The 22429-nt window shown below is 33.2% G+C and overlaps 2 protein-coding genes across 5 annotated transcripts; both read left to right on the forward strand.

Moving 5' to 3' along the window:
• Positions 1-7915, forward strand: LOC126834483 (uncharacterized protein DDB_G0271670-like). 4 transcript variants are annotated; one of them, XM_050566429.1, is made up of 3 exons: positions 1-238; positions 5464-7006; positions 7037-7915. In XM_050566429.1, exons 1-3 carry the CDS (start codon positions 218-220, stop codon positions 7285-7287), a joined length of 1815 nt encoding a protein of 604 aa, XP_050422386.1. In that variant the 5' UTR covers positions 1-217; the 3' UTR covers positions 7288-7915. The 4 variants fall into 4 exon arrangements, with proteins under 4 accessions (XP_050422386.1, XP_050422388.1, XP_050422387.1 ...); XM_050566431.1 differs by having other exon boundaries at positions 7067-7915; XM_050566430.1 differs by having other exon boundaries at positions 5464-6568; positions 6623-7915.
• A 4976-nt stretch (positions 7916-12891) lies between these two features.
• Positions 12892-16698, forward strand: LOC126834485 (probable serine/threonine-protein kinase mps1). The gene is made up of 2 exons (XM_050566433.1): positions 12892-13002; positions 15216-16698. Exons 1-2 carry the CDS (start codon positions 12985-12987, stop codon positions 16359-16361), a joined length of 1164 nt encoding a protein of 387 aa, XP_050422390.1. The 5' UTR covers positions 12892-12984; the 3' UTR covers positions 16362-16698.
• Positions 16699-22429: the final 5731 nt, after the last annotated feature.

Here is a 22429-nt window from a genome sequence, read left to right on the forward strand (position 1 = left end):
GGATGGCACTATGAGCTACTTACATTGCCGGCCGTAGAGCAAGAACACTTCTGAGACGGGACACGATTTTTTTTTTATTACAACAAAACGTTTTCTTTGTATGTTTATTTTAAGTGTGTGTTCGTCTAGATGATATAATATTGTTTTAACAGTACAATCAATTGTTGGATTACTATATACACACACACTCATCGGCGATCGTCGCAGACCACAAAACATGTCGCTGAAAACAATGCCGGTAAGTCAGCCGTTGGGGTCTGGTGATATACTTAAAATAAAAGCTTTTCCGTTTTATCCGTGTACGACAAAATAAATAATTATTCATTTTTTGTGTAAAAAATGTAGGTACACTTACAATAACTCTATTACAGCCTATTTATTTATTCACAACTAAACATACTAATATTCAAGTACCTGTAATAATGTAATTGGAGTGTACCTCATGGACTATAATATAAACACTTCAAAATTAATATAAATGCTGTACCATTATAGCCTATACATATACATAGTTTTCAATGTCTAACTACTTATTCTAAAAAATCTTTTCAAAAGTGTGACCATGATTGTAAAGGGCTGATGTTAGACTTTTGTTTGTAGAAAAGTAAGGGACCCACCCCCATTTTCACGAAAAATGTTTAGTCTGAACTCTGACTGAATATAACACTTCACCACATCACTGCAAAAGTGTACACTTATTTAAAATACAAAGTTTACCAAAAAACTTTCAATTTTCGCTATCAAAATATATATTTTTATTAGTTTAATAACATAAATTATATGGCATTATGATAAATTCACTTTGTACTAAGGTTTGACTTTAAGCTTATGTCCATATATATATAAAAACGCATACATTAATTCATAACTGTAAAATCACCAAAATCTTTATAGTAAACTAATAAATATTAATAATATTATACAATACCAGAAATGAAAATAAATTTGTATGAATAAGTTCTTGTGCGTTGTATTCAATATAAAAATATAAACCCAAAGTTTTGCCATGACTTTGAAAACATATTTTATGTGAATCTCGTGTTTATATTGTTAGCAGTATATGCAAATTAAATTGTATTTTATATAACTTTACTTTAAAAGTATGATTGATTGTAAGTAGGTAAATATTGTATATTTAAATATGTTATGATTATTAATAATTGCATTAAAAACCAGTTAGAAAAAATTACCATGCTCTACAAATTCTAATAACCGGCTTCCTAGTATCGAGATTAAAATATCAGTTGAAACAGTTGATGACATATATTTGAAGAACCTACATGCAATGCGGACTTGCTAGATGTTAGACTTGTGAAATTATTATTTTAAAAAAAAGCAACTATAGGCTAAATGAATCCACCTTTTTTAAATAAAAATTGCAAGTAACAAGTTATACTCATATTTTAATGATAAATAAAAAACTATAAAATTATTTTTGCTAAATATTAACAGTAAAATGTATGTTATCAAACCAGTGGCAGATAAAGGGCTGTGGGTCATTCTACAGTAGTAGAAGTTTTACTACTTATTCCAGAAAGCCAATAAACAAGAATATTTACATTTAATATATTATACATTATGTATAATACGAAGAGGGGTAACTGTAAATGATTGGCGTAAATGTAAATCCAATTTTTCCCCCAAAAACAAACAATTGGTAAATGTTACAAGTTAATTGTGCATTACATTGAGATCTTATAACTAAAAGTTCTCAATAACAATAAAAAGACACTCTATTATTTTATTAACAACTGACTGTCATTAGACAATGTAAAAAAAATAAGATTTAAAAAAAAACTAGTTGCAGTCAAGTTGTTTAAATATCGTATTTAAATTTGCCCGTTTCCTTACAATTACACGGTTTAATCCTATTAAAGATAGAATTAGGATGATCCATGCCACTTGTATGAGATCAGTAGAATATAATTATACATGTTAATAAAATACTGAATTAAATTAACAATACATAATAATATGTGTGCATGTTTTTTTATATAATACAATATGATCTAACAAATAGTTTCCAGGAAAACAACCGAGTCATCTTAGTCTCTTCCCCGATAATGGATCGCGACTAGATTTAACAATTGATCAAAAAAAAAAAAGAAATTTTAAAATAAAAGTGAAAAGAGACGTGGGTGAATAATATGTAGGTGACTTACGTGAAATGTTTCAAAGTACCTACTCGGCCTATTGTCATGCAAATTCGGTGGTCTTTTATTCACTAGAAATGAGCATAATTTAGAAGTCTCCAATTGTGGTTTATCGGGAGAGAACTTTCCTGAAAGTAGGAAACAAAAATTAGTGCAGTTAACCTAATGAACACTATGTCATTGTTAAATGTTCTGGGTAGATACAACTCCACTAATTTATTTTCATAGAACCATAAAATATTCTGATCACAAACGTGTACGCGTCGCTAGTGAGATTACATATTTTCTAATGCAAGAGTGTGTGTGTGTACAGTGTACACTGTAAAAATAATGTTAAAAATTAAATTTCTAAGCGTTGTTGATGTTCACAGTATCGTTAAGAACACTTTTCGGATTGTTTATTTCTTGTAAATATCATTAGCACGCTAATAAACCAGTTTGCATATGCAGTTGATTTGGATTAGGTTCATCTTGATAATGAAGAGATCTATGAAAAAAAAAAACAAACTTCGGTCAACATTTCACTGAACGCATTCATTCAGTGCATTAGACGGATTAGATGTATATAAAAAATGAATAAATGATGAAGCGATCGAAGCGGTAATAATGTGCACTCGTTCTATACGGCTAGATCATTAATTATAATTTATAACTCTATAGCAAAGAAATCAGAAAGTTGTGTTTCAATAACATATCTTTTTTATCTACAGATGATATCGCGATAACTGGTTTGCAATTGAATGTAGACAATTTACATACTCAATTCGCCAGAAAAACCGCACTTATCGATTTTAATAGGAAATTTCCATAATTTAATATAAAATTTTCATAATTTAACTTAAAACCATGTAAAGAATCAGACATGTACAAATATTGGTGTTGAGAATCCAAAAATTTCGGATTTTCCAAAAAGATTACGTACCTTATCATCACTAGTTACTATCAAGAAAATGTTCAGTATAACAGATGAAATACGTTTTGTAAAAAATTGCATGAATAAATAATTTTAAAAACAATGTCGAAAAAAAATTATCATTGAAAACAGAAAATCTGAAATCCCAAAGCGGATTTTTACGATTTTAATATTTGTACATCAATTTTATCAAATACTATTTATTTGGATACATATTTTCTATAATCTATACTGTACTTGAATTGATTGTTTATAAGGCTTATAAAACGTTTTTTAGGTAAAATCCGAATTTTTTTTATATTTCCATCACTAGTATAAATACGGCGTCATACCTTACAGACACAACTACTGTATCGTTTTTTTTTTAGTCAAAACGCCGGAATTTAATTATTTCAGATATATATACATATATTTTTTACATTGAAAAATCGATTTGATTTCTCGACACAAACGTTCACTTTTTAAGTGCCCGTCTATCTGTTTATTAGTGTTTTATTAGGTGTTATATTATATTGTGACAAGCAAACAACGTTTATAAACGCATCAGGCATCTGATTCATTCCATTACGTGTGTGTGTAACTGGGCGAGACGAATCGACCGGCCGTTTCTTGTCAAAGATCCGTAAACGTGCACGAGCGTCGCCACAAGCATATATAATTATATTTGCTCACTTATGGTTAATCAGATGTAAATATGTATCACTGCCATGTAGATGAAACAAATGCGTTAAATTGCATAACACGTCCCTACGGCGCGATACGACTGTAACAATAACGTTTAACAACGAAAACGACTTTCTAACGTCGACAGAAAACGATCCGTTTTTCCAAATGCTTAGTTCACTCGAGACGTCTTAGTTTCAAAACCAACTAAAAGACATTTTGAAAACGTGTTTTTTTTGCATACCATAGTGTGGTATGCAAAACTATCATTGAGTAATATCAAATAAAGATCATAACTAACTCAAACTGTATTGGGAAAATCTTGGTTGGTTTCAAAATCGCCCACCTATGAAGAAATCATTTTTGTTGTGTATGAACATTTTCAAAATTCGTTTTTAGCTGATTTTGAAACTAGACGTCTCACTAATTGCCAGCCAAAGTCGACGGGACGCACACCCGTGTAACGGTGAAAGGTCTGAAAGCTTCGCGGTTAGGTTATGCTGTATTGACTACAACCGGAATGAAATAGGTATATACATATTGAATTTCGCTCTAAAAACCGGTATGATTATGTTTCTGTATAAAAACACACGGTGCACGCGATACGATGGAAGAATAGAAAAAAATCCCACTCGACGATTTCTACTTTTTTTTTCTCACTATAATAATAAAAATATATGATCAATATTATTAATATTGCGATCTCGCCAACGAAACTACTAACAATATAATAAATGGATACATACTCGTTTTATACTAAATTACACAATCGATCTAAGTCAGCGGGATTTAAGACCGATAGAAAGTCTTATGGGTTTTCCGTTTTGCACGTGGTGACTACGCGGATGATAATAAAGTGATAGTTAGCGGATCTTGAGTTCTGACCACAATATTACTTTTTATCCAAACCGTTTGACGTAACTGGTTGTCGTTGCTTAATGTATTTCCGGTTGTAAAATTGTCGTTGATTTCATGTGTACTTGAGATAATCTGTATATATTTATTTTTTTATCCCATAACCTTATCGAAATGCGAATATCGTTCAAAAAAATGAAATTGTGTTTTTTAACAAATTCTTTAGGCGTGCCAAACGTACGCCATATCAATGATATGATATGCTACGTACGTCATATCATGATCATTCAATATATATACATGTTGAAAGCTTTAAACCTCATGAGATATTGTTTTTAACTAGTATAGCTACCTAATGATAGGGGCGTATATAAGGGAGGCGATTATCCCCCCTTGGATATTTACTTATTTTATTATGTAGTTTAAAACAATAAAATGATTAAAACTATTATTTCAGATAATTGGCTCTTTTTATTTTAAATGTTGTAAGACATTTTTTTTTAACAATTCTTAGCTTATTAGTTTTTGATAGGAATTATTATCATGGTTTTATGAAATATGTTATAACGACAATTACGACAATTACGATATTACGACGATTATTTCAAATAATAACATGGTACCAAAAAACAAACAAAATATTAATGCTTACTTAGGTCTCGTAAATAAATTGATAAATTGATGTTTGTATGAAGATAGTAATGCAGTGATATAAAATTTATACAACAGTAGTTTATGTAAAATTGACGTCTTATGCAATTTTTTTTTTCTATTTGCCTTTCCCTCAAAGGGCTAAAGTAAATACGCCCCTGCCTAATGACATATTTTGTATAAGTAAATAAGAATTACAATAATAACGTATTGTTTTTTATTATTTAGTTTTTGGCGGCGACACTGCTCCTGTGTGCAACAGTTGCGGTAGCAGCAACAACGACAGCGTCAAGCAGTTCAAACGTTAAACCAGAAACAGCGATAGGTAAACGGGACGCCCAGGACTATGGTGATGCGTATACTGGATACGCGCAGGGTGACTCCGGATACGCGCAGGGTGACTCCGGATACGCGCAGGGTGACTCCGGTTACGCTCAAGGTGCCGCCGGTTACGCCCAGGGCGCACCGGATTACGCGCAAGGAGCGGCGGGATACGGCCAGAGTGTGGCCAATTATGGAGCGCAGGGTGCGGCTTACCAGTATCCGGCGATCGGTGCCCAATACGCCGCCGTCCCCGCGGTAGCTCCAGTCGGCACTCTAGTGCTGCCCACATCCGGACTGCCGCTCAACCCGCTGTTTTACCCGGGCGCCGCCAGCATTTCAGGGCAACAGCAAGGGTACAGGTCGTACGGCCACCCGTCCGCCGGTCACAGTTCTTACCCAGCAGCCGCGTTCAGCTACGGCGCTTACCCGGCAGCCCAGTCGGCAGCTTCGCCGTCATCGTACAAACCCGGGCCCGTAACGTTCGGTAAACAAGAGTACTCTTCGTCGTCGTCCGTGGATAGTGGATCCTCCTCGCAGGCGTACACTGCGCCGTCTTACCCGACGTCCCCGGGACTAGGCAGTTACGTTTCGTCCACGTACAAGGGTGCCAGCAAATACCCGTCGTACGCGCCTTCCAAAGATTCGTCCAATTACCCGTCCACGTCCAGTAACTACTACTCGTCCCAACTGTCGTCGTCATACGGCAGTCCCGTCAAATCTGTGTACTCGACAGCCGGAGACAGTTCTTCGTACAAGTACCCATCGTCCAAACCATCGTACCACAGTTATAAGCCCACGTTTGAGCCTTCCACACCGTCCTCCTACGAGACTTTCAAACCTTTATACGGTTCGGGGTCTTCGTCAGGCTCTTACGATACACCCGCTTACCCGTACAAGTCACCTTACCCTAGTTCGGCGTCATCACCGTACAAATCTCCGTACAGCAGTTCAGGGCCTTCGCCTTACGAGTCGTCTTCACCGAACAAACCGTCGTACAGCAGTTCCGGACCTTCGCCGTACGTGTCATCTTCACCGAACAAACCGTCGTACAGTAGTTCCGGACCTTCGCCGTACGTGTCTTCTTCTCCGTACAAATCGCCATACATAAGTTCTGGACCTTCGCCGTACGTCTCTTCTTCCCCTTACAAGTCGCCGTATAGCAGTTCTGGTTCCTCGCCGTATAGCAGTTCTGGTTCTTCGCCGTATAGCAGTTTTGGTTCTTCGCCGTACAGCAGTTCCGGTTCTTCGCCGTACAGCAGTTCCGGTTCTTCGCCGTATAGCAGTTCCAGTTCTTCGCTATACAGCAGTTCCAGTTCTTCGCCGTATAGCAGTTCCAGTTCTTCGCTATACAGCAGTTCCGGTTCTTCGCCGTACAGTAGCTCAGGATCGTCATCGCCCTACGCAATATCCTCTTCGCCGTACAAATCTTCATATGCCAACAAGTCACCTTACAGCAGCTCACCGTACAGCAGTTCACCGTACAGCAGTTCACCTTACAGCAGCTCACCGTACAGCAGTTCACCTTACAGCAGTTCACCCTACAGTAGCTCGCCGTACAGCAGTTCGTCGGACTACGAAGGACCGTCATCGTCACCGTACAAATCCTCTTCTTACCCGTCTGACTCGTTTAAACCGTCTTCGTCGTACCCGTCGTCGTCACCGTACGAACCGTCCTCTCCGTTCGGCAGTTCCAAGCCTAGCGCTTACGAATACAGTTCAAAATACTGACGCCCAGCCAATGTTCCTGTCGTACCAAAATAATTGTGTTAATTAATTTAGCATATAAGTAATATATATATATTATTATTAATACACGCTGTACAGTATAATATAAATATACATATAATATATAAGACCACCATTTTTACATTGTAGCGACCAAATCATACGAGTCGATACTATTACAATGTTATAACGGCGCAAACTGTGGACTTGCAGCATTCTTCGAAAGCATCAACATTTTGGATTCGATGGACGTTTGACCTGTTGCAAAACTCACCAGTTACCGTTTACTTTTCGACCGTTAAAATGCGCCGGTGCAAAAAAACCCGTTTATTATTTTTTATCATTATTATTATTATATTATATGTAACGAGCGAACCGGCTTATGGAGTCGTTCTCGCCGAGTTGAGTAATTCGAATTAACGATTTGGTTTTTGTTTTCTTAGACTCATTATTTAAACTGTACTAGAATGATATATTATTTTGTAATGTTATTATTTATTTCGACGGAGATCTGATATAATAGTTATCCGAAATCAAACTTTCTATTAATATAACCTACTATGTTATACATTATACACATAATATATGTAATTCGTTATAATTATAGTATGATAATATATTAATAATATAATATGTCTTATTATTGTTTGACTTGAGCGGTCGTATTGCGTAAAAATGTATTTCAGACCATGAGCTCGTATTGAAATAGAACTTTTTTTTTTTGTATTCATATTTTGCCTCGATATACTTTTGGGTGACATAATATGATACTTACAATAGTAGGACGTTATATTATATTTTTATGGCGTCGTGATTAAACCAATGCTGCCGGTTGCATCAATATAAATAGAATTGTAGTAGAATGAAATAGGGTGGTCTTTTATTCGGCAAATGTATAATAAAAAAGTCCTTCTCACGGGCGTGGGTTCTCGTTTCGTATACTGACGCAACTGTAAATTAATATTAGCTATATTGTGCTATGTCATTGGCGGTTTCGATTCGCGGTCGCTGTTTTGGTTGAACGGAGTCACGACCGGCAAGCAATCGTGCATGCGAGTCAACTCATTCGCTATATGCATCGCCCTAATAATATGTTTTATTATGTAAAATAATGGATGTGGAAGTAAAACGGTTTACGCTTAATATGTATGTAGATATTTAAAAAAAGTCCCAATTATTCATTAGAGAGTCTAAATTTAAACCATCGCACTAAATGCTTAGGTATTTTTTTTCAACATAAGTTTTTCTTTATTTTACCTCCTACCTCCTACTGGACAGTTTTGGCTATTACTTTTTTTTTTATAAAATAAAATAAATTTTATTCATGACAATATAATTATTATTTCAATAATATTTCCTAAATCATAAAAATTTAACAATGACATATCATTTTTTTCGAGTTCTTAAATAAATATTATATTAGTTATAATACATTCCAACAGACCTCAAACAAAACGTATAAAAATAAGTTTCATAAATGCTGTTATAAGAATCTGAGATAATTGGAAAACAATGTTAGCACATTCACTTGCACTATTGGTTATAATCAAGTTCACAAACTAGATAAAAGATATTATACTGATTTAAATAATATATTTTCTAGTAATAATATAAATATTACATTATACAAATTTACCCGATTATTTAAGTAATGTTTTTGTGATTTATAATTAAACCACGATTAATCATTAAAAAAAAAAAAAATAATATATTGAAATGCACCGTTGAAGTTTTTGTTAAGAACCGAATTAAGCATTTTCACAGACAGCTGTCCTAGCAACGCGATTAAAGAGAAACCGGAACAGACAAATCCGTTTTAACAGTAAATGTAAATTGAATTAGTTAACCCGAAACAAGTTTGACCGAAATAAAATTAACAAACAATAATTAATAAGAACCGTCTGGTTGAAATGGTTCACGTTTTAAAATATTTTAATGTGTTAATTTACTACGTGTCACGGTCTAGTTTAAACATTTAAATTGAGCAATCAACTCTGATAAATCGAATGAGAGCTACTATTTTAGTGTATCGGTTATTTTAATACAGGTTTGATTCCGTGGTGACAATGTAAACAAATCAGCATTAGATATATTATAATAATTTAAAAAATAATATGTAATTATGTAAAAAATGTAATTTTTATATTTTTCACTGCTTCTGCTTTGGTCGTCATTGATAATTAATAATAAGTATTCAGACGTTTTTAAATGTAAGCAATCTAATTAAATACATAAGTATGTACGTATGATATAGCTTGAAAATAAATTATAATACTATTGATGTAATTTGCTTTGTAGAAAACGTACATTTAAAATAATATAATAAGATCGTACAGCGAATCTAAAATTGCAAACAGGAATACAAAAAAATAATGTCTATTACCAGTTTTGCATATTCAGTTGAAAAGGAAATTATATTATTCACTGACATTTTTGCTATAATTTTTAAAAACTTGTTTATCTTTTAAATTTTATGTTTTGAACATATACGGGTATCTATTGCTTATATTTATTATAATAACGTTAAAATGCAATTATTTAACTACCCAAGTATAATAATTACACTTTTAGAAGAGTTGAACAAATAGACAGTTCCGAACCGTTTGTTATTGTTACAACTACTACTATTTTGTAGAGATTAGCGATTATATAGTGTTCCACTTTCCTCTTTATTGTAATGTTACTCTCATCGATATATTAAATGATACTTCCTTTTGTTCTTACTTATTCGATTGTTAATACAATAACTTAAAATCTTAAGGGTTTTGAGAATTCATTTGTATCGAATTCAAAACAATAATTTATCAAAACCGGTTGAAAGCTCAGATCGTTAAATATATATTGATTATACATATATATATTCGACGTTATAACAATAATTATAGTAATTTACATACACAAATATATATACATATATATATACAACATATTGTTATGGTCTCTGATGAGGTGTATGAAATTAAAAGAAATCGGCTATCTACTGGTTTTGTTTTTTTATTATTCAATACGGATGACGATGGGAAAAATAAATTGAACAAACATCGGCATTCGGCGACCTTGCCAACATAGAAAGCGGCCGCCCACAAAGATAAATTGCCAGGACCAGTTATTCACCTTTTACTTCCCTATGTCCGTTCGAGAAATCCGAGCGAAAAAAAGTAAGGCCCGCAGTATACTTTTGAATCTAAATTTATACATCATCTCATAGATACTTTTTTACAACATAATATACGTTTTTCCAGTTTTGTCTCTTTTTTTACCATTTTTTTCTAATCCGATGGAATTTACACCACATAAAAGCAATGTCGAAACGAAACTGGGACAAATAAACATGGCGATTTTTCAATACCAATACAGATTACGTTATCCGTCGATAAGCGTGTACACTAATTACACTTAATTCGAGTCGTGTGCATAATAGAGTTACCGTTGGCAATATTAAGTCGCCCAACAATAGGTTAGATGGCCTAGACGTGTGGTTCTCGCTCATTGTTCTCTCCGCCAAAAAAAAGGAAAAAGCCAAAGTTATGTCATTGCACAGGATAATTATTGAATTAGTCGTTAATTTGTATTTTCTTTCATTACCTATGTGTTTTTTGTTTGCCCTTAAACCGTTCAATACCCGTACCCTTTCTCTTTTACTTCCTCTGTCAGAGTATTAACATTATTTTACATTATAATTATGTATTGGTAAATTCACCGTCACAATGTAAGTATTTGAAACAATTTTTTAGTACGGTATTTTATTATACTACCAATTAACGTCAAATCAATTTTTTTGCCAATATGCTATAAAGTAATAGCTAATCGAATATAAAAGTTAAGGACATTATATTATTTATTTCAAGAGCGTTTTAATTTGTCAACTCCAAACTCAATTTGACTTCAATACCTCGATGATCGAATTTCGATCTTTACACTCTTTGTACAAAAAAGTAAAAACCGCCAGTCCATCCAAGGCTAGTGTCTTTCTTAATTATGACAGTTATCATAAAGTAAGGGAGTTGATATGAAAAATTACCAGTAAACAATTAACATTAAATTTTAATAGCTTAAGAGCAAATATATTGTTATAATATGATTCAATAATTATTACGCTGGATAAGTAGAACGACATATTTGGTTAAAATATGTAGTGTATACTCTTAAATGATATGTTAGTGTAAATATCAATACAACACATAAAAAAAAATGAAATATTTTGATAAAAAATTAGGTAAACCGATGTTTGGTACCAGCATTAAGCCATTTAAAAAAGTAGTTTAACATAGAATGAGTGTAAAATTAAAAAATTAAATCATACATTTATTTAGTTTAAAAAATCTGGTTGTAATTAAAATACATTTTTTAAAAAATGTATTACTTATTACTAATAAAAATATACTTTAAATAACTGTTTCTAGGTAATAATAACAGCTATGATAGATTAGAATACTATTTAACATAGTATAGCTACATTTTTTCACAATTATTATAGTAAATATTAAAACTTTTTTAACTAAGAAACTGATATTAGGTATTATAAATTTTGAGTATCCCACTAAAAAGGTAAACAAAATTATATTTACGGTTCAGATCATAACTACTTATAGTCTCGCTCAAATCTAAAGTCGGGAAAATATTTTAGAATTTATAAAATATTCTCAGCTAATTTTCAACGTTTTTTGTTTATTGTTTGGCCACAGTAACTATAAAATATAAAACAATAATAATTATTTTAAGCATTTGATAATTTGGGGTTAAATAATTAAAATTAGCACTCCATAGACGAGTCAAGACTTCATAAATTAAAAAACGACAAATTTAAGAATACATTCACTGTTTTTTTGGGAAACTTGAAACGGTCCTTCTGTAAAAGATGTGTATTAAAAATAGGAGTGGAAAATCCAAAATCTAGGTACACAAATAAGCAAAGGATGTTTAAGCATTAAAAAAATTAATATTAATTATAAATAAAATATAGTAAAAAAAAATTGTATAATAACTAAATTGAACGAGAAAATGAATAAAGTTCGGAAAATTAAAATTACTTGGAAGTTTTCGAATGCTATTGATTTTCTCGTTCAGTTTGACTTTTTAAAAACGGTTTCATAATTTTTTTGTAATTCAGGGAAGTATCTAATGTAATGCGTACAAGTAGAAATCAGAAAATAGTATTTAAATGTAGTATTACTAAGATTTTTGTACGGGGCTAGAATAACGATGTCCGTGGTCATAAATCGTCTAGTAAAAAACATAAACGCGAAATGTCTTAAATAATTTACAACGGTAATGACGATATAAACATGATATAAGCATGTAAACATTAAATTATTAAACGTATAACGTTTGGCGGGAGATTTGCGCGCTGAAACCATTAAGTGGCGGTAAAACATTGTCGTTCCAATAGAACAATGACACTACGATGACATTGCTCATGACTCGGCGATCCTTACCGGTACAATGCAGGAATACACGAGCATATAAATATATATATTGTATTTCGGTGGGGAAAAGAATAAATCTTAAAGGTGTTTCCCTATGAAGTGGCTCGACGAAAGCGATCTAAATTAACAACAATCCGTACAATTATTCGCACTGTCCTCCCACTATTTGTTGTGGCCACGAGGAAAACAAACCCGCTATTGACGGCCGTGGTTATTTTTTCGCGTTTCCCGGACAGTGCGCGCAGAGTACTCGCGGAAAACTCTTACCGTTAACATGTTGCCTTCATTTGCGGTAAGTACTGTTTATTTATTTTGGTCATTTAATCAATTTATTAGGTGGTATAACGGTCGAAAAATAACTTGCAAGTACATACATATAAACCCTCTCGTGTAAAAAGCATAATAAATTATTGTCATTTTAGTGATATAATTTTTCTGAATGCAAATTTCCGGCGATTACTGATTGCTATTAGAGTTATTTGTGATCTTGATAGCCGTTGAACAAATTTCAACTCAGATACTCGACTGTGTGTACCTTCGAATATGATTTAGTTATCAACAGACGTTGCTCCAGATCAATAACGGGGGTTACGCACTTGTTGATCGCATAGTTTTAATTGACTTTTATGTTGGGAATGTTTCTATCGCGAAATTGTAAATTAAAAATACCACAACGATGAATGGCTTATGAAAAACTATGTAAATCATTTAGTAAAAGAGCTAGATAACAATAATTTTGTTATAACTAAAATACAAATCTTAATAAGTATTATATTTTTACAGAATGCTAAATCGAATTCCACGCTTTTAAGCTTTAGGCTTTTCTGTGTGTTCTACCTATAAATATTTGTAAACAACACAGCAAAAGGGAAATCAGTTAACCGTTAATTCGGGACTACTTATCAAGTATATTAGCTTTCATGGCGTTTAAAGCCTGGGCGTGTCGAATTTGATTTTTTCGACGAAATTTCTAAGTATTTTCACCATTTGTTTTTAATGCAATTAATTTTGATAATAATCTAATAAAAAATGTGAATTTATTTTGTCTTGAAATACTCTTATACCTCGTTGTTGATAGAAAATTTTGTTATGAATAAAATGGTAAACATTTATTTTTCATAGAAAATTAATTCAAATTCAAAACTTATCTTTTACATACTTGAGTATCAAAACTTTTTTTTCTGAAATCATTCGTCTTAAATATTTCTATTTGGCTTAAAGTTTTCGACTTTAAACATAGTTCAAAAAATAACTTGCACTTTTCGCCTATAACGATTTTAGAAATTTTAAGCAGTTTTTTCTTAAAAAATATCTAAAATTTCAATAAGTGTTAACTAGTTTTGGAAATAGTAGCCTATTTAATAATAATATCATATATTCTAAACGAAACTAGATTTTCTTTTGATAATATTATATGTTAAATATTACAATACATGAAAATATTTAAAGCGTTACGCGTCAATCGGCAAAACCTTTATAAATTAACAAGGCATTTAATTAAATTGTACAATATTTTTTTATAAGATTGGTTTAGGTGGATATTTACCCACTAAGTAAAGTTTGGTTAAATTGACTTAGTATGGTACTAGATAGAATCTATGTATAATGTATATACATTTTATAAAAATAAACTAATCAATCACGATCTACTCAAAATCATTAACCCACTCGTGGTCGTTTAAAGTGAGACTTAATATTACATATTACGTTATTCGTAATACAAAAAAAAACACTATTATGAAACAACAAATACTTTCCCTAATTTTCATAAAATTTCAATGATTTGTAATAGTCGGTAATTTTATTATGACTCGCAAACGTGTTGCTTGCACTTATCTGCCTTTTTTTTATAGTCTACGATAACATTTTTAGTGCGATGTAATACTAATAGTTTTCAAAATGTATAATTTTATTTTTTACACAGTTTTTGTTATTTACATGGGTATTTTATTTATTTTTGGTATAACAACATCGATTTGTAAATAGGTAATGTTGTTTCGTGGTTTATCTATATAAATTTGTAAGTTATAATCAAATAGATAAAAAAGATTATACATTACAACATCTGATATTAAATAATTACAAAACTAATAATATTATAAGAGTGTTGTTTTTAGTATGGAAGTTGGTTGGGCTAAGCGCTTCCTGATATTCCCTAAATTGTGCCTAAATATAATTTTTTTATTATTGTTGCAACCAGGGATTTGTTGGAACGATCGCTAATGAGGAGAAGCCATGTTATCAACAGTATCCCTCATTGGTTCTGTATAAAAAAAGGAGGGGTTATCGAAACAATGTGAATATTATCAAAAACTATTTAAAGTTTTATAAGGGTTGACTCAAAAGTGGATAAAATGTTAGGTTAAGGGTACTTATAACTCTTGTATTTGAAATACTATTGACTTATTGTAGTAATGTGTAAACGAATAAATCTTAGGGTACTTACTTCCCTAATCATTATATGTATTAGGCAATTAATGACAATAAACATTTGTATTTATGCAGGTAGTTTTATGGGCTTCCTCCGCGTTCGCTAGTTGCACCATCAAGTCCAGAGTGGTGCATTATAGGCCTTCGGAGAACAGGCAAGACTCTTACTTTCCGCAACAGTCACAGGCACGCACATCGTCGCTTTTCTCCTCGGCAGGCCAGCCGCCCAGTTTTCCTTACCGGTTCGTTTTTCCGGCCAACCATCCGGCCCTTTCCGGGCCCACATTCTCGCAGTACGTCAATACGCCACATTCGTCCTACAACACTGACCTTGGGTATTCAGAGGAAATATTCGGAAACCCTCAGGCGGAACATCACAAACACAGGCAACTGCAGCACAGCTACGAGATCGTTGGTAGCAAACAGCAACAACAGCAACAGCAGCAGCAGCAGCAGCAATTCAATGATATATTTAACAGGCCCAGTCAACAGCAACAACAGCATCCGTTTGGGTACATCAAGCAGAGTAAATTCCCGAGCTTCGATACCACGACCAACGCCGTCCACCAAACGTTCCCGTCCTCGTCGACGGGTTATCAACAGGCGGTCACGGCCGCATCTTTTAGCCAACCCATCATGCTGTTGATACCGTCGTCTGGACAGCCTGGTGCCCCTTACCAGACGTTGGTGTTGGTGCCGTCGGCCGGACCGTCATCGCCGCCGCCGCCGCCGCCGTCTATCTACCCCGGTAGTTACCAGCAGTTTCAACAGTCCACGCTCCAACCGCAACAACAGTTGCAGCCACAACTGACCGGCGGCTTCGTCACCAACCCCCGGGGACCACCGTTGGTCGCCACTGGATTTTCGTCGTTCCAAACGTTTCCCTCCGGCAAATTCCCGAGCGCTCAACTGTTCCACCGGTCACACGATCCGCAGCCGCCGCAACAACAGCAGCATCAGCCGCCGCCACCGCCGCCGCTTCAGTACCAACAACCACCCAAGCCCGCGTACCAGAGTCCGGTGCCGCACGGCGCCTTGCAGCAGCACGCCATCGAAGACAAGGTGAGTGCCGCCTCTGGCACGTCCGCTGAAAGCGCATCGGGTGAGGGCGTCGACGACGACAAGAACGAGGCCGAAACGAAACCAGACTCCCATCAGAACGTGCCCGAGTACGGTGAAAAGACTATCTCAAAAATGCCCAAGCGAATCGTGGTCACATAAACGAAAACAACACTATCTTGACGTTCTGATTCCCTTACAGTATTTGGCTCAAGTACTTCATTCAATCAGTCGTTATATTGTGTTATTCGGAAGATGCATATTTAATCAATTATATTCGGCTACATTTTGAGATCAGATGAGCTTAAAACTTAACTTTTTTATTTATCACTATTCACTTATGTCGTCTAATACTTAGGTATGATATGAAGGCGTATGACGGTGCATTAATTATTATCCGATAGCACCTATTTATTTTTGTATTTTAAAGTTAAAACGTATTATTATTTTTTGTTTTACCAGTGGCCAATAACGCTTATGGTGTGTTTTGTGCGCCATGGGCGTCGTTATATTTAAAAATAAAAAAAATAATAATTATATATATACATATACCATTTAAAAAACGCATTTTTCAATCGTACATAGTTTGTAAAATTGTTAATTAGTAAAAATAAATAAATAGAAAAACGCCGTTTTTTTTTATTACTTTTGTTACTCGAAATTGACATTATTTTGTTTTCGTTCAAGCTAGCGTTTTGATTTAATTTCGAGTTTGTATTTTCGTTGTGGCATTATCGACCAGAGTTGGTAACTAAACAGTAAACAATAATCAAAAACCTATAGATCAGCGAATAGGTGCCGGCGGACGTGACCGTTTTTCAGACGTTTTTCTTTTATCATTTTTACTGTAAAACGTGCTGCCGTCGAGTGTGAAAATAATACTCATCGCGTCGCGTCTCTTCGAAACTAATTTTTTGCCAACACAAATAATTGCTTTGTATACAAAACAAAAACATACCGATTGCGGTAACGTATAAAAATGTTTAAAAAAAAACACCTGTCCACGTCGCACATAGTACGTGAGGAAGAGCAGTTTAATTATTTATCCAAATAATAAAATATAATTCCTTGTTTTTTTTACCTATGTGTATGCAGTCTTTCTTGTCGCCAAACACAACTGTTTATCATACTTAACTTAGCGCTGTTTCCACTTCTACATTCCGTCTACTTAAAACCGTAAAAAAAAAAGGTCAATTATATTTTATATAATATTATATATTATGAAAATATTCAAATCGGAAATTTGGAGACGAAGATCTTTGTATTTCTGATTTTTCTAATCAGTCGACATGTTTTAGCCGAATTATTATTATTATTATTGTAAACGACTAATGACAATTTCAATTTTGTTATGAAAATAAAAACGTGGTACCAAACGAAGACGTTCAAAAATAAAAAATAAAGTATAAAAAAAAAAAATATAGCATATTACACGTCGATCTGAGACGCGTTAAGAATGTATTACATATTTTTTAGACTGGACAATATTTTAGGATATTAATGAGTATACATTTTTTTTCGTTGTTGTTATTTCGGTAAAACAACGTTAGTGCGATTACACGAAAATGTCTGAAAAGTGTTTCGAATCGTATTCGCCTCGGGTAAGTTTTTTCTTCTTCTTCTTCTTCGTTTGTCTTCTCTAGTTTGCTCTTCGGCCGGCACACCGCTGCCCACTGTGTATATTGGATGAAACCGACCAACAGAGCATACACACACACATACAAACACACACACACAGTAAAAATATGGTCGATTTCGCTTTCGTCCGCCTCTCTCAGCTAGTCGGTTGTTTTAGATTTTTTTTTTTTGTTCGTCGTACAGAGAGATCATTGCGTTTCTTCCGATTAGCCATGCGACGAGGTCTGCGCGTCTGGTCGTTAATTTTTATTTACCTATTTTTATAAACGTCCCGTTTGATTTTTTTTTTCAATTTTTTTCGCCAGTGCAACAAACGCACGTTCTTTGTTTGGACGTCGCGATAATAATAACTATTATAACACTATAACGACTATGTATGCAAGCGCGCCCGCAGGATAAAATGCCACCCGGGGCAAGATCAAAATTCATGTGTAAACATTGTAAACTAATACATACGTTCAAGATTATATTTTAGATTATCTAAAAGTATAATCATTTTTACTAAACTTCATAAATGGATCTCAATAAAATTATGTTATATGCGTGGCATTAAATTAACAATAGTTTTAAAGAATTCCCAGTAGGGGCAATGGCCTCTTTGCCCCCCCCCCTGTGGGCGCCCTTGTATGTATGTAAGTATATAAAAGTCAAACGCGATGGTGACCGGCCGAAGGTCGTTAAAAAATATTTAAAAAAAAAGTAAGATCTCTTAGCCGTAAAAACAATAACCGCATCAGAAAAAAACGTCTCGTCGTAGGAGCGTTGTTGCGTTGGTTCGTTTATTTTTTTATGGTCACCGGCATTGACGCACTTCTCCTAAAGGGTTGTGGGGAAAAAATATTAACCAATGTTTATTCGTCCGTAAAGCCGGACAAGGGCCCCCGGCTTTATAGTTCACACGTATTTTTATGTATATATTTTTTTTTGTCAAGATATCTCTGCCGTTCGCTCGAATTTCACATTTAACACCCAAGATTAACGCCAGGCCGTAAAACGGCAGCCGATCTACAGCCGCACCTAATATATATTTTTTGTTTTTCATTTAGGTGACCCGGATCTTTGGAAAAGGTTATGGGATACGTCTTGTACAGTATGTGTGTGTGTAGCAACTGTAAAATATAATTATATATAGGCTATAATAATTTATCCTTACTCGTCCGGAGAACGGCCCGAAACGAATCCGTCCGTCGGGTTTTTTAAAATTTTTTTTTATTGTAAACTGTTTGTTAGTTGTCATCGAAGCGGTTTTCACGCCTAAATAAACATTTTTATAAGTTTGCCATTCGAGAAAACGTTGAACGTCTTTACTCGGGCAACAACGAAAAGTGTCTATGCTACGAGTTATTGCACACGGCGGTGATGGATAATGTAAACTATATTATCATTACGATTATTGTTTTATTACTTAACGGGGAAAAAAGTGAAAATTGATGTACGTCGTTTCCGGTAGAGAAGTGACCAACTAGATTTTTAATACACGTCTGTAAGAAATTATAATTTAACGGGCGTCAAGTCAGTATTGTATTAAATGTGTACACGTCTTGACATATTGCTTGTTCTAGTAGCGGTGCAGTTGACTGAAATATATTGTCAAATATATTCATCGGTACGTTTAGTGTTTGTTTTCAGTAAAGGTTAAAACATTCTAATTCGTACCTTTCAGATAATTAGTATAAGAGTATGCGAACTGTTCAAGTCGTTCACTTGACTTAACTGTTCATCTCTCGAGATCATCTTTAAAAGTGAAGGAATTTGTATGATGTTTGCAATAAGTTTCGGGATTTTCTATGTTTGGTTTAGCAACATGTGTGGCCGCAAAGGTAACTAAAAATGTATCTATATAAGCGTTTGATGATCCTTGAAATACTATACAAAATATATGTTTCTATATACTTTGTGTGAAATGGACGTGGCAATAATGCTCATCGTAGGTTCATTGTTTCGAAAGTGTTTTTTACCCGTTTCCTGTCTGTCGTTGTACGCTAATGATTTTATTCGGACTTCCGTTGATGCGAACGTCATTGCTCAGTAGCGCATTCTCCTAAGCAGTTTATATAGCATTATCAAATTTTTGACTTCGTACGTGTGCCCTGTAATTACCTTTGGTAATTGTACAGACTGGTGTCCTGTACACTCTATCTAGTGAAACCCATTCGTTCGATCATCATTTAATATACTTTTGTCTTCTTTATGAGGTTTTCGTTTCTCGTTCGAAATTCAGACTATCATTGCCATTCAGTCCCAGTCACCGACCTAGAGCGTGAGACAATTTAAAATTTCAATTTGATTGCTACTTACAGGTTATATTACTGTTTTTAGCGGTTCTTGTATTTTTTAGTTCACTAGAATTTTTTATGCCAACTAAAAAAAATATTGTCTTTATAGGTTTCTTGTTTAGTCCCAAAATGTATGTTTACCTCTAAAAGTATAAAAAAAACCTTAAAATAATAATAATAATATTACAAACCATAATTATGTAACATGACCTGTGATGCCGAGGTTTATTATTTCAATAAACTAAAGTAATAATAATATATGTTAAAAATATAACAAACATTTTTTAACATGTTTATTGCTAAACATTTTACGGTACTATTAAAACATCCTTAATTTGCTGTTTTGGCTATACTGTAAAACATTTTACTTTTATGTTATTTTATTTATGTTATATTGATGATTTTTGGTTGGAGAACAGAAATTATTTGTTGAAATAGAAGATTGGACATGAAGATTGGTCGTCTTTCAGAAAACTCATTAGGACAGGTGGACCGTGGACGTTAAGTCAATATCATATGTTATACTACATGTATGTGAGTACACGTGTCCCAAAACTTAATTTTCCAAACCTGTCATCCTGATATCTACAGTAAAACAAAATATATATTAAGATTATCGCTTTTTTAACAAATTAGATACAACTAAATGTTTGATGTTTCGGTGGAGTGTGGACATAAAGAATTTAAATCTAAAACAACAGGGCCATTTATTTATAAAACCCCAAGTATATTTTGTCAATTTGCTTCTGTATAAAATCCAAATAATATTACACACTAAAAAATTGTTACGACCAAACGTTGAGAGATTGGTTTTTCTAAAGATATTTTATTAAATTAATAACATATGTTAGAAATGTTAAACAAAGAGTACAACATTTTTAGGATTGTCTGTGTTTGCACAGTTATTGTAATGTGAATATACTTGACATAGATTTAAAAAAAACTATCTTGAAATAATTAACAATAAAAATGACTATATAAGAATCATTACGTGGTAGATTTAATCTGGATTTACCTATTATACCTTTTTGAGAACGAAAAATTTTGAATATTACGTATTTCAGTTTATTATGTGTAACATATTATATTCCATCGGTAAATTCTGTAGAAAATGAGGTAATTATAGTTTTTTTAACAATAACATATTAAATATATCCAAATATAATTTGTAAATATTTTTTATTACATACCTTACAGTAAACTAACATACGTGGTATTCTACCTTTGTAAAATCGCTTTTGTAGATTGATATCTTAAAAGTTTTTTTTTAATTTGTCAAATTTTGTATTTATTTTTATTAGATATAAACAATCTATACATAATTTTTTACAATAAGCTTATGTGATAAAATAATAAAATGTACATACAGGCTTGTTAAGAAGTCAACCATTAGCAACACTTATCATTTAAATAAAATTTGTCAAATAAATAAAAAAATAGTACATTTCTATTGTGGCTATAAAACCATAATTGAATCGGTCATTTCAAAAAACGACATAAGTCACAGATTTTTCTAAAATGACTTTTTGTCAAATTCGATAATTATATACGTAGTTGCGTATTCTGTGAAAAAATTATTTTAAATTTTAAATTTTTAGACTCATGACATTAGTCAGAAGTATTTTATTTTAAAAAATTATACCAGTTTGTGCAATACTATTGACAATATTGTCATCTAGTCGAGGTTTTTTAATTCAATAAATAAAAATAATAATAAAACACGTTTAATACATAGTAAAAATGTTTTAAACTACTTATAGCCAAACATTTTATTTATGTTTTGTTAATGATTTTTAGATGGAGAACGGAAACTATATTTCTTTGACTTTTTAAGAGCAGTGAACTCTGATTATCTTCCAATACTTGACTTTAATTTTCGTCTTTGCTTGTTGAAATGCGACGGAAGCGGTGAGTAAGGGCCAATATAAAGTGTAGTTACCATAACAATATAAATCATCACATGAATAATTTTCGGATATATCCGCGTCAATGGTTGTTAACCAACGTTTCGGACCCTTTGCAGGGTCCATCTTCAGGGTCATGTCACGACTGTTCCACTGCCGTGATTGTACTCAAAAGTGTACAAAGGGTCCGAAACGTTGGTTAACAACCATTGACGCGGATATATCCGAAAATTATTTTTGAAGAACATAACGGGTGTGTGGCGCCCTCTTAATATTTTATATTTAAAATCATATTTTTTTACTTTTTTAAAATAACTTTAACTTTTTTAATATTATTATTACAAAATCGGATACTATGATATTGTCTCTGAAATATTGTTATCTTTCTATTTTATAAAAGGTAGTTTTGCTC

This window comes from Adelges cooleyi, unplaced genomic scaffold (assembly GCF_023614345.1).
Source record: "Adelges cooleyi isolate 19-005CV unplaced genomic scaffold, UGA_ACOO_1.1 ACOO_flye_CR_arks_rails_tigmint_CR_PRNA_21, whole genome shotgun sequence".
In the NCBI taxonomy this organism is placed as follows: Eukaryota; Metazoa; Arthropoda; class Insecta; order Hemiptera; family Adelgidae; genus Adelges; species Adelges cooleyi.

Bases quoted from the DNA above. Each gene is read 5' to 3' on its own strand.
- LOC126834483 (XM_050566428.1), top strand. From the start codon at position 218: ATGTCGCTGAAAACAATGCCG. The intron at 239-5,463 runs GTAAGTCAGCCG...TTTATTATTTAG, and splicing joins TGTCGCTGAAAACAATGCCG to TTTTTGGCGGCGACACTGCT.